The 15282-nt window shown below is 45.5% G+C and overlaps 1 protein-coding gene across 10 annotated transcripts in view; it reads right to left on the bottom strand.

Annotated features, from left to right (window-relative positions):
- The window catches only part of EFR3B (EFR3 homolog B), a 417050-nt gene that overhangs the window by 46083 nt on the left and 355685 nt on the right, over nt 1-15282 (bottom strand). For all 10 annotated transcript variants that reach the window (XM_068280081.1, XM_068280088.1, XM_068280080.1 and 7 more), the window contains 3 exons: nt 13170-13221; nt 12368-12540; nt 2540-2615 (listed from right to left, as the gene is read on the bottom strand). In XM_068280081.1, the coding sequence (XP_068136182.1) occupies nt 2540-2615; nt 12368-12540; nt 13170-13221 (301 nt within the window). The remainder of the gene's footprint in view (nt 1-2539; nt 2616-12367; nt 12541-13169; nt 13222-15282) is intronic.

Here is a 15282-nt window from a genome sequence, read left to right as displayed (position 1 = left end):
TCAGACCATGCAAGGCAGTGTACAGCTATCAGCTATAGCATGGCCAGACAGGCTAGAGGTGCAGTAAGGGCCCTTTTCCACTAGGGCGTTTGCGACTGCTTAATCGCAAAACCGCAAACCGCTAGTGATTTTAAAATCGCTACGGTTTGCTTTTTAACATAGGAATTGCGGTAGGTAATTTCCACTACCGTGATTCGTTTTTTACTTGATCGCGATCGCGCCGCGGAGCGACTTTTGCCGCGATTTTGCTATGCAGTGCATAGCATAGCAAAATCGCGGCCGCAAACGTCGGGAAATCGCCGGTAAATTTTTAGCTTTTTCGATTCAGCAATCGCTAGCGTTCAGCGTGAACGCTAGCGACTGCTAGTGGAAAAGGGCCCTTAGGCTGGGAAATACAACAATCAGTTTGACAAAAAAAAAATCCACTGCAGTCCACTGCTATTTACTGAGAAATGATCAAAGGCAGAGGATGGGGAATGTCTATACAAATAGATGACTGCCATCTGAAGTGATAATAAATGATTGTTTGGGGTGTCACAGTATGTGACACTTGAATAAGTCTTTGCATTTGTTTAATTACAAACATGATCAGAACCTGGACAGGGTTATCCAGCATCAGTGGCGAATATTCCAAAGTAAGACCCCCCCCCCTCCCCTCCATCCAATTGTGCTGGCCCTAGAATAAATAGCCAGATATGTGCATAGTGATAGGTAACCTCCCTCCCCAGTATAGAGAGTCAGATGTGCCTCCAGTATAATTATTATTTAGTATTTATATAGCACCGACATCTTCCACAGTGCTGTACAGTACAGAGTATACTGTGATGTCACTTAACTGTTCCTCAGAGGGGCTCACAATCTAATCCCTACCATAGTCACATGTCTATGTATGTACTGTGTACTGTATGTATCGTAGTCTAGGGCCAGTTTTAGGGGGAAGCCAATTAACTTATCTGTATGTTTTTGGGATGTGGAAGGAAACTGAAGTGCCTGAAGGAAGCCCACACTGACACGGGAAGAACATAAAACTCTGTGCAGATAGTTGCCTGGGATTTGAACCGGAGGCCCTGCGCTGCAAGACGAGAGGGCTATCCACTATTCCACAATGCTGCCCAGTTCAGATAGCCAGACATGCTCCCAGTATTAGGATAACCCCCCTTCCCAGTATAGATAGCCAGATGGGCCCCCAGTATGAGATAGCCCCCTCCCCATTACAGATAACCAGATGTGCCCCCAGTATTAGGTAGGCCCCTCCTTAGTATAGATAGCCAGATGTGCCCCCAGTATTAGGTAGGCCCCTCCTTAGTATAGATAGCCAGATGTGCCCCCAGTATTAGGTAGCCCCCCTCCTTAGTATAGATAGCCAGATGTGCCCCCAGTATTAGGTAGCCCCCCTCCTTAGTATAGATAGCCAGATGGGCCCCCAGTATGAGGTAGCCCCCTCCCCATTACAGATAACCAGATGTGCCCCCAGGTAGCCCTCTCCTTGGTACAGATAGCCAAATGTGCCCCCAGTATTAGGTAGCCCCCTCCCCATTACAGATAACCAGATGTGCCCCCAGTATTAGGTAGGCCCCTCCTTAGTATAGATAGCTAGATGTGCCCCCATTATTAGGTAGCCCCCTCCCCATTACAGATAACCGGATGTGCCCCCAGGTAGCGCTTTCCTTGGTACAGATAGCCAAATGTGCCCCCAGTATTAGGTAGCCCCCCTCCTTAGTATAGATAGCCAGATGTGCCCCCATTATTAGGTAGCCCCCTCCCCATTACAGATAACCAGATGTGCCCCCAGGTAGCCCTCTCCTTGGTACAGATAGCCAAATGTGCCCCCAGTATTAGGTAGGCCCCTCCTCAGTATAGGTAGCCAGATGTGCCCCCAGTATTAGATAGGCCCCTCCCCAGTATAGATAGCCACATGTGCCCCCAGTATTAGGTAGCCTCCTCCCCAGTATAGCCAGATGTGACTCCAGTATTAGGTAGCCCCCTCCCCAGTATAGCCAGATGTGCCCCCAGTATGAGGTAGCGCCCTCTCTAGTACAGACAGCAAGATGTTTTTCCAGGATTAGGTAGGCCCCTCCCAGTATAGATAGCCAAATGTGCCCCCAGTATTAGGTAGCCCCCTCCCCAGTATAGATAGCCAGATGTGCCCCCAGTATTAGGTAGGCCCCTCCTCAGTATAGATAGCCAGATGTGCCCCCAGTATTAGGTAGCCCCCTCCCCAGTATAGATAGCCAGATGTGCCCCCAGTATTAGGTAGGCCCCTCCACAGTATAGATACCCAAATGTGCCACTAGTATTAGGTAGCCCCCTCCCCAGTATAGATAGCCAGATGTGCCCCCAGTATGAGGTAGCCGCCTCCCTAGTACAGATAGCTAGATCTTTTCCCAGTATTAGGTAGGCCCCTCCCCAGTATAGATAGCCAGATGTGCCCCCAGTATTAGGTAGGCCCCCAAAGTCCCTCAGGGATTTGCTCCTAGAGGGTGGTGCCTCCTGATCCTCTGCCTCGGCCCAGCCCTGTACATAATAAAGACAGAGGTACCTTCTTCATGAAGAGTGTGTCCTGCCTGGAGCACTTGTCCACCTTCAGCTTCAGCACAGCGATGTCAGGAACGGTGCTGGAATCATAAAGGAAGCCAGATCAGCACTGTGTACACTATGACTGCTCCTATTCAATGTACATTGCATGCAGCTAGGAATTGGGTTGGTCAAAATCGAGCCTGAAGCAGGACATTGCCTGGAATGGGCTTCATGTCATGAGTCATGTCTAAAGGTGAGCATACATATTCAAATTCTGTCACCCGCAGGGATCAGTCTCAGGTGACAGTTCGGAACTAAAGTTGTTCAGATACGTTCCTAGCCTATAGTCGCTAGCCTACGATACCCGAGCACCATCGTGAATCATTCGTTGTTCACTTAAGACGTTGTGTTTTAAGCGAGATCTTAATGATAAGTGGTTCATTTCTAGCATTGTTTTCTCCTCCTGTATTTGAGGCTTATCTTTGTAACGTCTCAGAGTTGTTATAATGGATCATGATATCGTAACACACTTCTACAGTGTATGTGTGTGATAATCAGCACGTCACTATAACAAACTTCATGCTATGAAAAGTAACGTGCACAATGTGTGTTGGGCTATGCCCATGTTGTATTGCGGGCATTAACTACCTAAAGACCGCCCCATGCCAATGGGCGTGGACGCGGCGGCAGCCCCAGGACCGCCTAACGCCAGGTCCTGGAGCCGGCTACTGAAGGAGATCGCGTGCAGGCTGCGCGCGCATCTCCTTCTCGGGGGGGCGGAGCTCCGCCCCGCCTTCAGTCTCATTGCAGCTCGGGAGACTGTTAGACGGCGTAATCGCCGTCTATTTACATGGACAGCGCTGCGATCAGCAGCAGTGCTGTACTGGGGACAGCCATGTGACATAGGCTGGACAGTGATCGGCTGAAGCCTATGACAGCTGATCACCCTGATTGGCTGGCGGTGGGAGGGAGGGAGCAGGGGAAAAGAAATAAAAAAAAAAAGGCTATTTTTATTTTAAAAAAAGGGAAATAAATATTTATATAAAAAAAATAAACAAATGTGGAGCGATCAGACCCCACCAACAGACATCTCTGTTGGTGGGGGGAAAAGGTGGGGGGGGGGGAAATCACTCGTGTGCTGTGTTGTGCGGTCCTGCAGCTTGGCCTTAAAGCTGCAGTGGCCAATTAGGGAAAAAACAGGCTGGTCTTTAGGGGGGTTTAACACTGCGGTCCTCAAGTGGTTAAACAATGTGCATAGTATAACCTTAGCCTTACCGTACTAGAAAGAAGTTTTAAATCAGGATGATACCATTTATTGGCTAACTACAAATGAATAAGAATAAACAAGCTTTCGGCCTTGCAGCCTTCGTCAGGTTTACATCCGTACTAGAAGGCAACGCATGCACAACATCATATGTAGAGTCCATTGGGCATAAGAACCTCAAAGTGTCCTTTATACAGCTGTGAGGGCTTGTTCAAATTTGGGGCGATTTCATTGGCGATTTCGCCTGCAATTTTAAAAATCACCTTAAAAGTACTTGAGTAATGTTTGCTTATGTGAGTGATGAGCTTTCTATCCAATCCTGCACCATTTTTAGAGCGTTTGCGATTCAATAGAAAGGATAGGGGAATCACTAAGCGCTTTGAAAAGATATTTAATCAGCACTTTGAATTAATAAATACACTGTACTTATTCATTTCCGGTTCAAAGAGTTCACTTCCTGTCTGACGTCAGGAAGTGGGAAAAAAAAACGCCAACCGAAAGCGATTAGAAAAGCAGTTTTCTAAGTGAAAATCGCTCTGAAAGCACTTAGAAAAGCACATTTACAATCGCTCAATAAATTGCCCAGCGCTTGCAATAGCGCCGGCGATTTATAATACGAACTAGGCCTAAGAGTCTCTCTTATTGCATATTCTTTCTAAATCGGTCAATATATGGCTCTCCTTGCGAAGCCTGGATGCGGAACTCAGAGCAAAGTGGTACATAAGAGAGATCCGAGCGGCGTCCCATCTGAAGCGGTTATCGGAAGGGCATAATGGGGTCGAGCCCGTACCCAAAACCCTATGCAGTTTGTTACGAACGAGGATTGTGAATGCAATTATTTTTATAGTTCAATATATTGGTACAGTTTTATGCTATAAGAGCTAGGGGCAAAACAATAGACCCTGCAAGGGATGCAGCTGCAGGGGGGCCCAGAAACTACAGAGGGCCCCATTGGGGGAGGGGGGTGAAGTTATTTTCCCTGTCCTAAGAGACTGACAACTGAGAGAAAACCAGAGTTAGTACCTGCTAACAATGTTTTGAACAAACCTTCAGGGCAAGGTGAGCGGTCGCTCCTCCCAGACGCAGGAACAGACAGCGATTCCCCTATAAAAAAGTCACATGGTCAGTCCACCCTCAGTGCGTTAAGCCAAGTACCGGACAGGTGAACAACCTCTAACCCACAATGTGCATCTATTTCACGAAGACAAAAAATAACACCCGGGTGGGATCGTTGCCCTGAAGGATTGTTCAAAACATTGTTAGCAGGTACTAACTCTGTTTTTTTCATACAATCCTTCAGGGCAAGGTGAGACGATTAACAAGCATTACAACCTCAGGGTGGGACTACCGCTTGGAGAACTTTTCTTCCAAACGCCTGGTCATTAGCCAACATTGCATCAATACGATAATGACGAATGAATGTTGAAAAGCTTGACCACGTAGCTGCTTTGCAAATTCGCTCAGGTGAAGCCCCTGCATGATTAGCCCATGACATTGCCATAGCCCTAGTGGAATGTGCTTTAAATTATGCTGGAACTTCCAATCCCATAACTTTATATGCCTCTACAATAGCTAATTTAATCCAATTAGCTATAGTGGATTTCGAAGCTTTCTGACCTAAAGATTTACTTGAATGTAAAACAAACAAAGAATCTGACTTTCTGATCTCCGAGGTTCCGCTTATATATTCTAGCACACACCTCCTAACATCTATCATGTGAAAAATCCCTTTTCACACTTCAGATTCACTGAAAAAGTAGGAAGAACAATATCTTGTGATCTATGAAATTTTGACATAACTTTGGGACAAAATTTAGGATCAGTTTGAAGAATAAGTCTATCCTGAAAATATGGACTTTTTATCGATAAAGCTTGGATCTCACTCACTCTCCTAGCCGAGGTAACTGCCACCAGAAACACTGTCTTAAAGAGACTCTGTAACAAAAAGTTCATCCTATTTTCTACTATCCTACAAGTTCCTAAACCTATTCTAATGTGCTCTGGCTTACTGCAGCACTTTCTACTATCACCGTCTCTGTAATAAATCAATGTATCTTTCCCCTGTCTGACTTGTCGCCCTGTGTCTGGAAGGCTGCCAACTCTTCCGTGCTGATCTGTTATGCACACCCCTCTCCAGGCCCCTCTATGCACACTCGAGTGTGTGTGTTTTTACATAAGCCAGCAGCGTCTCTGCTCTCTTATCAGTGACAGAAGAGCTGGCTGACACAAGGAGTGAAACGAGCTGGCTGACACATACTGAGGAATTACAGATAGAGGCAGAGCTGTCTGCAGCCTGTCACTAGTATTCAGTGTGTGAGAGCTGCAGGGGGACAGAAGGTAAACACACAAGTGATCTCTTGAGATTCAAAAGGAAAGCTGTATACAGCCTGCTTGTGTATGGATGTATTTTCTATGTGTGGACATACTGTACATCAACCTACTTCCTGTTTTGGTGGACATTTTGTTTGTTTATAAACAAACTTTTTAAAACTGTTTTTGACTACTTTTAATGTGGCGGGGAGCGGCGAATTTGTGACAGAGGGGAATAGGAGATGTCCCCTAACGCACTGGTGTGTTTACTTTTGTGCGATTTTAACAATACAGATTCTCTTTAGGAGTCAAAAGCTTTAGTGAACAATCCTGCAAAGGTTCAAACGCACTCTTACATAAACCTTTTAAAACTATAGACAAATCCCAGGGGGATACATTAGGCTTAAAGAGACACTGAAGCGAAAAAAAAATATGATATAGTGAATTGGTTGTGTACTATGAATAATTACTAAAAGATTAGCAGCAAAGAAAATATTCTCATATTTTTAATTTTCAGGTATAAAGTGTTTTTTCTAACATTGCATCATTCTCTAATATGGGCAGATTACACAACACTCAGCATTCAAAATGATTCTTTCAGAGCAGTCTGTGAACTAATGACCTCTCCTCTGGCAGAGAAAAAGTAAATAGTTCAGAAACAGTTGAGATAATAAAAGTCAGAAAACAGCCCTCTCCATGACTTTGAAAGTCGTAGAGATTAATGGCTTTTTTGCATAGAGATAACAACTGTTTCTTAACTCTTCCTGTACTGGAAACAATTAGACTGATGTATCTGATCTTAATGTTTTATTTCTTAGCTGTACTACACATACAAATCATAATATCATCATTTTTTTTTCGCTTCAGTGTCTCTTTAAATATCGGGACCTTTCTAGAAATTGCCTTTATAAACCTCACAATCAAAGGAGAGGAAGAAAGAGGAATACCTGAAAAAGCCGACAAGGCTGAAATCTGCACTTTTAAAGTACTAACCGATATTCTTTTTCCCAACCATCTTGGAGAAAATCCAAAACCGCTGGAATGGAGAGGCTATCAAATTTTGACCCATTTAACCAGGAATGAAAAGTTTTCCAGTATTTTAAATAAATCTTTCTAGTCACCTCCTTACGACTAGGAATGAAAGTACATGCTGCCTTACCAGACACACCCATCTTTCTAAGCAACATTAATTCAGGATCCAGACCGCTAAACTCATGTTGTCTGGATGAGGATGCCATAACTCCCCCTGCTGGAGTAAGTCTGGTCTGCTTGGAAGTCGCCAAGGATCCCTTGACGACAGATACTTGATCATCGCAAACCAACTTCTTCTTGGCCAGATTGGAGCGATCATTATCATTAGAGATCTGCAATCTCTCCATTTGTTTAGAACTGCCGGAATCAGATTTAGGGGTGGAAACGCATACAGAAGCGGAAAATCCCACCTCTGATTGAACGCATCCACCCCCAAACATTTGTCCCTCGGATTCAATGAAAAAAACTGCTGGACCTGACAATTCTCCTCCGTTGCAAACAAATCTACCACTGGAACTCCCCATCTCTTTGTTATATCTAGAAACACTTCCTTGTTCAGTGACCACTCTGAGGACAGAATTTTGTTTCTGCTCAGCTTGTCTGCATCTATGTTCAGCGTCCCCTTGAGATAAATTGCTCTCAAGGATAATACATGTTTCTCCGCCCATGAAAAAAAAATTCCGCTTCCTCCTGTAACAGGGATCTCGTGCCACCTTGCTTGTTTATGAAGGCTACTACCGTCACATTGTCTGACTGAACCAACACTAGAGTGATTTATTATTAACTGAGCTACCATCAAAGCCAGCTGGACTGCTTTCAACTCTCTCCAATTGGACGATTTCTGGGATTCTGCTTTTGTCCATTTCCCCTGAAACGCTCTGTGCCCTAAGGGGGCGTTCACACTTGCGGTTCGAGTCCGCAAGTGTCCGGGGGTCCGGGGGCCGCAAAGAGATCGTACAGGTCTCTGCGGTGGCCACAAGTTGCCATCAGTTGCGGATCCGGAATGTATCAGTTCCGGCTGCAATAAAGTAGCCGGAACTAGATACATTGTAGTGCCAGAAAGGCACCGCAAGCATGGGGAATACCGGTGTGTAGTCCGGGCCCCCCAAGTGGCATAGGACCGGTGCTGGAAGCATCCGGTCCTATTGCCAGTGTGATGAGAAACATCCGTTTCTCATTGCACAGCATGGCCGCATGTTCGGGTCAGGATCCGGCCCGGGTCCGCAGCCGCACCGGGACGGACGGCAAAAATAGAGCATGTTGGAAAAAAGCCGGATCGTCCCGGAGCTGCGTTCCCAGATCGGATCCGGACGGTCGCACGAGTGTGAATGGATACATTGATTAACAATATATCCATTCACCATCCGCTGTGTACAGAGCGTTCCGGGTCCGGGGAAGCCGGACCTGGAACGCTAATGTGAACCGGGCCTAAGTGGGCCCCCCATCCCCACGAACTTGCATCCGTGGTCAGGATAAAGTCTGTTGGATTTTTCCATGGACTGCCCTTCAAAAGGTTTGATTCCATCAACCACCATTGAAGAGATGACACAACAGTTTCTGGAATAAACTCTTTGAAATCCAACGTCTGAGGACGTCTGTCCCAGTTCTGTAGAAGAAATGTTTGCAGTCTCCGAATATGAGCTAATGCCCATGGAACTGCCACCATTGTGGAAGACATTAGACCCACCACCCGAGAAATCATTCTCAAGGTTGGATTGGGGTCCATTTGTAGACTTTGAATAGCTAATTTTAGTTTCAAAACCTTTTCTAGGGAAAGCAACATTTTTTGACTTGTTGAGTCTATTGTCATTCCCAGAAAAATATTTTTTTGACTTGGAATTAGTGAGGACTTGTCCAGACTGATAATCCAACCCAGAGCCTGAAGATGGCTGGAAACCACTTCCAGATGATTTTCTAGATCCTCCACTGAATTGCCCAAAATCAGTAAGTCGTCTAGATATGGAATCACTAGAATTGACTTTTCTCTTAATGGAATTAACGCTTCTCCCAGAATTTTGGTGAACATTCTTGGGGAAGAAGTTATTACAAATGGGAGGCAAACGAATTGAAAATGCATTACAATTCCGTCTACCTTTACCGCAAATCTGAGAAATTCCTGTGACTTCACATGAATTGGAACATGCCAATAGGCTCTCTTAGATCCACGGCAAACATTTACCAAGGCCGTGAACCTAGCCGTAAACCTAACCAACTCTGCTGAAGCATCCGCCAAATAAGCTGCCGCTTTAAGCAGAATAGTGATTGAATTTAATAACTGTTCAACTGAAGCCCCAGCTGAAATGCTAGATTTTAATTGGTTAATCCACAGCTCTAATGTTCTTGCCACACAGGTAGAAGCAACCGCAGGTCTAAATGATGTTGCACTAGCCTCCCAGGTTCGCTTGAGATAAGCATCTATTTTCTTGTCAATAGGATCTTTCAGATCGCCTAGATCTTTACATGCCGCCAGATCCCCCTGTGTTGTTAACTGAGAAAACGGGGTGTCTAACTTAGGACATCCCAAAAGACAGTATCCTCTGCAGAAAACGGTGTACTGACCATGTGACTTTTTTATAGGGGAAGTGCTGTCTGTTCCTGCGTCTGGGAGGAGCGATGTCTCACCTTGCCCTGAAGGATTGTATGAAAAAAAAAAACTTTCTGCTCTCTGCACAATTGTTCTATTGACTACATCTGCTCAGCCGCTGATAAGGAATCGTACAATGTTTTGTAGACAAAGATTTGTAGACAGTCCCTATTCAGTGGGCAGCAGGGTCCTGTGTACAGTGCCCATCCCCCAAGCTCTCTACCCCACCCCAAGTGCTCTGTACTGAAGTGATGCTGGAGGAGTCAGCAGAGCCAGTTTTGCTCCATCAGAGATAATAAGCTGAGGCTGGGAGCACACTTGTCTGTCGGTTTTCTGTATGCATTTTCTGCACACCATGTGTGTCTGTATGTGTGAACACATGCATGTTTTATCACAGAAGCTAATGTAATTGATGGAGAAAATGTGTGCAGTGCTTCACTGCTGTCTGTTTGTATCTGAATGGGTAAAAGACATTCATGTGCACTAGCCAATTGAATAACATTGGCTCTCAGTTTGCCTGTGCAGAAAGCAAAATGTGGGAGGGGCCTCATCCAAATTTTCGCAGAGGGGCCCAGTGATTTCTAGTTATGCCCCTGATGAGGCCTTTTCCTTTGAGGTATTTACTAACTGGAGACTGGTGATTGGGGGGCTAAAGTGTTCCGATGCGCATCTAGACCCAACTGAAGGTCTTACAGTTTGGCGAGTCTAAGCTCATAGGGCGTGGTGGTGGTGATACCTCATTTGTGTAATGCAAGGAGAGCCATACATTGAGCCATTTAGGAAGAATATGCAATAAGAAAGACTTTCACAGCTGTATAAAGGACACTTTGAGGATCTTATTCCCCAATGGACTCTACATATGTTGTTGTGTATGCGCTACCTTCTAGTATGGTGTTGCTGTAATTTTATGAAGGGGCAGCTCCCAATGAATAGATATTATTTGGGTCTGAATGTGGTTGTAGTGCTATTCTCTTAACAGAATAACCTTAGCCTTTATGACTGACCCTAAAGCTATGTACACACATGCCATAGTTGTCGGCTTAATTGGCCAATAATGACCATTTCAGTTGATGATCGTTTGCAGAAAAGTGTGTGTACAGAGCTTGCCCAATCGATCATTCTCGGGCGATGGGGATCCTGAAAGGAAACCAGAGACAAAGATTACTCAATTTTTTATACATACCTGGGGCCTCCTCCAGCCCCATCCGCACAGATCGCTCCTAAACCGCCAATCTCAGCCTTCTCCAGCTTCGGTACCGGGTCCTGTAATTTCGGCATTCGCGGGCGGTTTGACGCATGAGCAGTGAGCTCCCTCCGTCTCTCTCCGGCGGAGACTAGTACTGTGCCTGCTCTGACTGGCCGCTACTTGCCGAAGTCACGGGACCCGGTACCGGAGCTGCAGGCAGCGGAGGACGGCGGCATGGGAGCAATCCATGTGGATAGGGCTGAAGGAAGCCCCAAGTATGTATACAACTTTGAGTATTCTTCGTCTCTGGTACACTTTTAGGATCTGGCAAGTTGGATGACTGATTGCATTGTTTTTTCCAATACCCCCTGACTGGTAGAAGTTGTTTCGTCCTGTGCCAATCGTCATCCCCTTCCATGGCCAGAGAAGCATTGCTAGCCTGCAGGCTAGGGATGTGTCTCTACAACATCATTACCCAAATTTTGGCCTGAAGGATTGTTTCTTGATCCCCGACAGGCGACAATTATCAAATTTGTGTACTTTAGACAACTGTAAGCAGGCTGGACTTCAATGATATAAGGTGAAAGACTTGTGACCAGCAATGTTCACCTCAGATTCCTGAGATCAGCCAGAGGCATCATTCACCTTGTTTTTATAAAGTACTGCAGGGGGCTTACGGGTAGGCCACCAGCCTAAACATGCCTTAAAATTATTGCTGAGATGTCATAGCCAGTTTAAACCAAACTGTAGTTTTGATTTGAAGACAAAAACATACTTTAACCACTTTGCATCCAGACCTTGTTTTCCCCTCATGAACCAGAGCAGTTTTGACATTTTAGCCATGTCCCTATTTAATAAGTAAAAACTGTATCCCTACTTATGACACCTAAATAAAATATATATATATTTTTTTTCAAGACTAAGCTTTCATTGTTTGGCATTTTCTTCCTCGAACAATTTTGTTTTCTATGCATTTTAATGGGAAAAAGAGAAAAAAAGAGAAAAAACACATTATTTCTCAGTTTTACCAATTCCAGTTTGAAAATAAAAAGCGTTACTGTAGATAAAAAACACAAATTTTGTTTTTTGGCTATTTCTACAGTTGATCACAAAACTTAGATTTTGTTCCTGTCACAATTTATGGTGAGGATATTTGATTCTGAAATCATGCTACAGTTTGTATTTTTCACTATGAACTGAGAAAATAAAAGCATTTCTAATGGTAAAAGTCAATCTTATTGGCTCAGGGAACATATATTTCCTTTCACCAATTAATGCTGCAGCAGATAGTGCCAGAGGTGTACACAGGAGCAATGCCCAACCGTGCACAGCTGTGCTTCAACTACAAGACGTATATCTACGTCCTCATGGCTTAGATCAAGTCACAGAGGATGTAGATATACTGTAGTGGTGGATAAAGTGGTTAATACCAGAGTAAAATCCCTGCATGGCATTTGGTATTGGGTTACGGTACCTGATAGAGGAGAACTTATGCCTGCTCACGTGGCGGTCCATCAGCGAGACCAGGATCTCCAGCACAAACAGGCGCAGCTCTGCATCTTCCATTAAGGCGGGAGAGAGCAGCGGGTCCAGGAAGGAGTTGGGCAGCGCTGACAGCATGTTGCTGCACTGGAAGCCCAGAGACACCTGCCAATGAAAAGGGAAGACACGCCCATCAGCATGCAGGAACACTCAGCTCATGCGCATAGTTACTCTAGAACAGGGGTCTCAAACTCAATTTACCTGGGGGCCGCAGGAGGCAAAGTCAGGATGAGGCTGGGCCGCATAAGGAATTTCACAATCGTGGCGCATCACCGCCTCTGCCCGCTCCTCTCACTCTTCCTTTACAGAGAGGGGCGGAGAGAGGCGGTGATCCGTGCGCGATTGACGTCAGGAGGGGCAGAGCTGAAGCTGAAAGCTCTGCCCGTTCCAGGAAATGCCGGCGGATTGCCCCCGGGCGGGGTCTGCTGTGCAAGCCCTGAAAAAAGCGCTAGGCTAGTGCAGGCTGTCAGTCTATCAGCGCTCCTCCGCCTCCATGAGCTTCCTCCAATCGGAAGCTAAGCCGTTACCCAGAAGTACCTTCCAGATCGCAGCTTAGCTTGTCACATGTGAGTAACGTAGGGAGTGTATATGGCATAGATGAGTCACATAGGGAGTGTACTGTATATGGCATAGATGAGTCACATAGGGAGTGTACTGTATATGGTATATGTGAGTCACATAGGGAGTGTACTGTATATGGTATATGTGAGTCACATAGGGAGTGTATACGGTACCTGGAGGAGAGATTTCAGCAGCATGACCTGGATTAAACGATTCTTGTTTTCCCTGCGGAAAGAAGAAAGGAGGGTTTTTAAGGAATACTCTCTCTCTCTCTCTCTCTCTATATATATATATATATATATATATATATATATATATATTTATATAAACCAAGTTTTAATTTAAAATGGCATTGAGTGAACTCTATGTTGTGTTGTGACAGTAAGGCTGCACAGCAGTAGACTCACTGTCCACCATGCTCAGGTCCCATTCCTTGCAATGCAATGTGTAGCCCCTCATTTGCAATCTCTAGTAATGACTTCATCACGTGGGAATGCACGGGAGGCCTGCCAACCCTCCTCCCCCTTCATCACGTGGGAATGCACGGGAGGCCTGCCAACCCCCCCCCCCCCTTCATCACATGGGAATACACAGGAGGCCTGCCAACCCTCCTCCCCCCTTTCATCACGTGGGAATGCACATGAGGCCTACTGCCAACCCCCCCCCCCCTTCCTCACGTGGGAATGCACAGGAATACAGCCAAACCCCCCCCCCCCCCGCCCCCCTTCATCACGAGGGAATGCACATGAGGCCTGCTGCCAACCCCCCCCCCCCCCCTCCTCACATGGGAATGCACAGGAATACCGCCAACCCCCCCCCCCCCCCCCCTTCATCACGTGGGAATGCACAGGAGGCCTGCCAACCCCCCCCCCCCCCCCCTCTTCATCACGTGGGAATGCACGGGGTGTGTATGGGGGGGGGGGCAGCAAAGCCCAACAAATGCTTCACGAGTTGCTATTCCATTAATACTTCCGGCAGTTTGAGCAGATTAGGTGAGGCTGGCGGTAGCTTGTGTGCCCAATAACCATCAGTCTATGGTATTCTGTTTCTTGAATAGTGTGTGAACCTCTTACTAGCATATTGTTAGAGTGCAGGCATGTGAGGGCGGGGCATAGAAGAGTAGCTGACTGGTCCATTTAAACGGTATACTTTAGAATATTGATGGAGAGCGGTGGGTGGAGCCACTGTAGGAGGCAGAGGCAGTGGATGGAACAAACCGGAAGCAGTAGTTGTGGGTACCGTCTGGCTGCTGATTCTGAAGTGAAGTGATGGGGATGCAAATATTTACACAGAAGGTTATAGATGAAATAAAGGCTCATACACACGCCCAACAAAAGTCTCCTAAATGCACTATAATCAAACAACTTGAAGAAGTTGGACAACTTTTGACAAGGCGTTATCACTGATAAGAGGCGACCAACAACTGATAAGACGCAGCTCAAGTCAATCCAACTGTTGGACTGACTTGATGAACAACTGAGAGAAGTTGTGTCCAACATGGCAGTGTGTACAGAAGTCTGCTGACTTTTCAATGACTTCCATTACTAACTAGAACATATTAACCAGTTAAGTAACAATATGTAAATTTGTAGTTGTCCGTCAAGTCGTTCTATGTGTATTATAGTTGTTTCCACGCCAAGACGTATCTTTCTAACTTTTTTAATCGTAGTTGTTTGTAAAGTTGTTTATAGTAAAAAGACTTTTGTTGAACGTGTGTATGTGGCTTAACAGTCTATGGCCTCGATTTATCAAGACTTATCGAATCAATTACCGACAGCTCGGTAAAATACCGAACTCGACAAGTTGATTTCAGGATTCATCAAAGTTATCTGCAGCTGTTAGTGAGCATTCAGTAATCATTCGGTAATGATGCGATAAAACAGAAGAAAGTGCAATTCATGAAACTGAAAGTGGGCGTGGTTTAGCGTTACATTTAGGATTAGTTATCTCCTTCACTGCTCTGTCGTTATTCCTGTCAGATCATTGCTGACAGAGAAGATGGAGCCATTTGAAGTGGTTATCTATCAGCTGAGAGTGATTCAAAGGCGCAGAAGGGCAAGAATAAGGTCTAGAACCATATCAATTTGCAAGAGAATGAATCATCTTGTAAGAGAACACAGACAGTGCCAGGGTTAACTAAATTGCTAGCTGCACTATATTTTTTTCAGAAAAGGCTCCTATCAAGCCGTAGCTGGCAAAAATGTGGGATTGTCCCAAGCCACTTCCAGAATCCTGGTCCAGGTGTTAAGCCCTATTCAGAAAGGTGCGTTTGCAGTTTCTGGGGGG

Source organism: Hyperolius riggenbachi, chromosome 4, assembly GCF_040937935.1.
Source record: "Hyperolius riggenbachi isolate aHypRig1 chromosome 4, aHypRig1.pri, whole genome shotgun sequence".
Classification (NCBI taxonomy): Eukaryota; Metazoa; Chordata; class Amphibia; order Anura; family Hyperoliidae; genus Hyperolius; species Hyperolius riggenbachi.
This window is presented reverse-complemented; position numbering and strand designations above follow the sequence as displayed.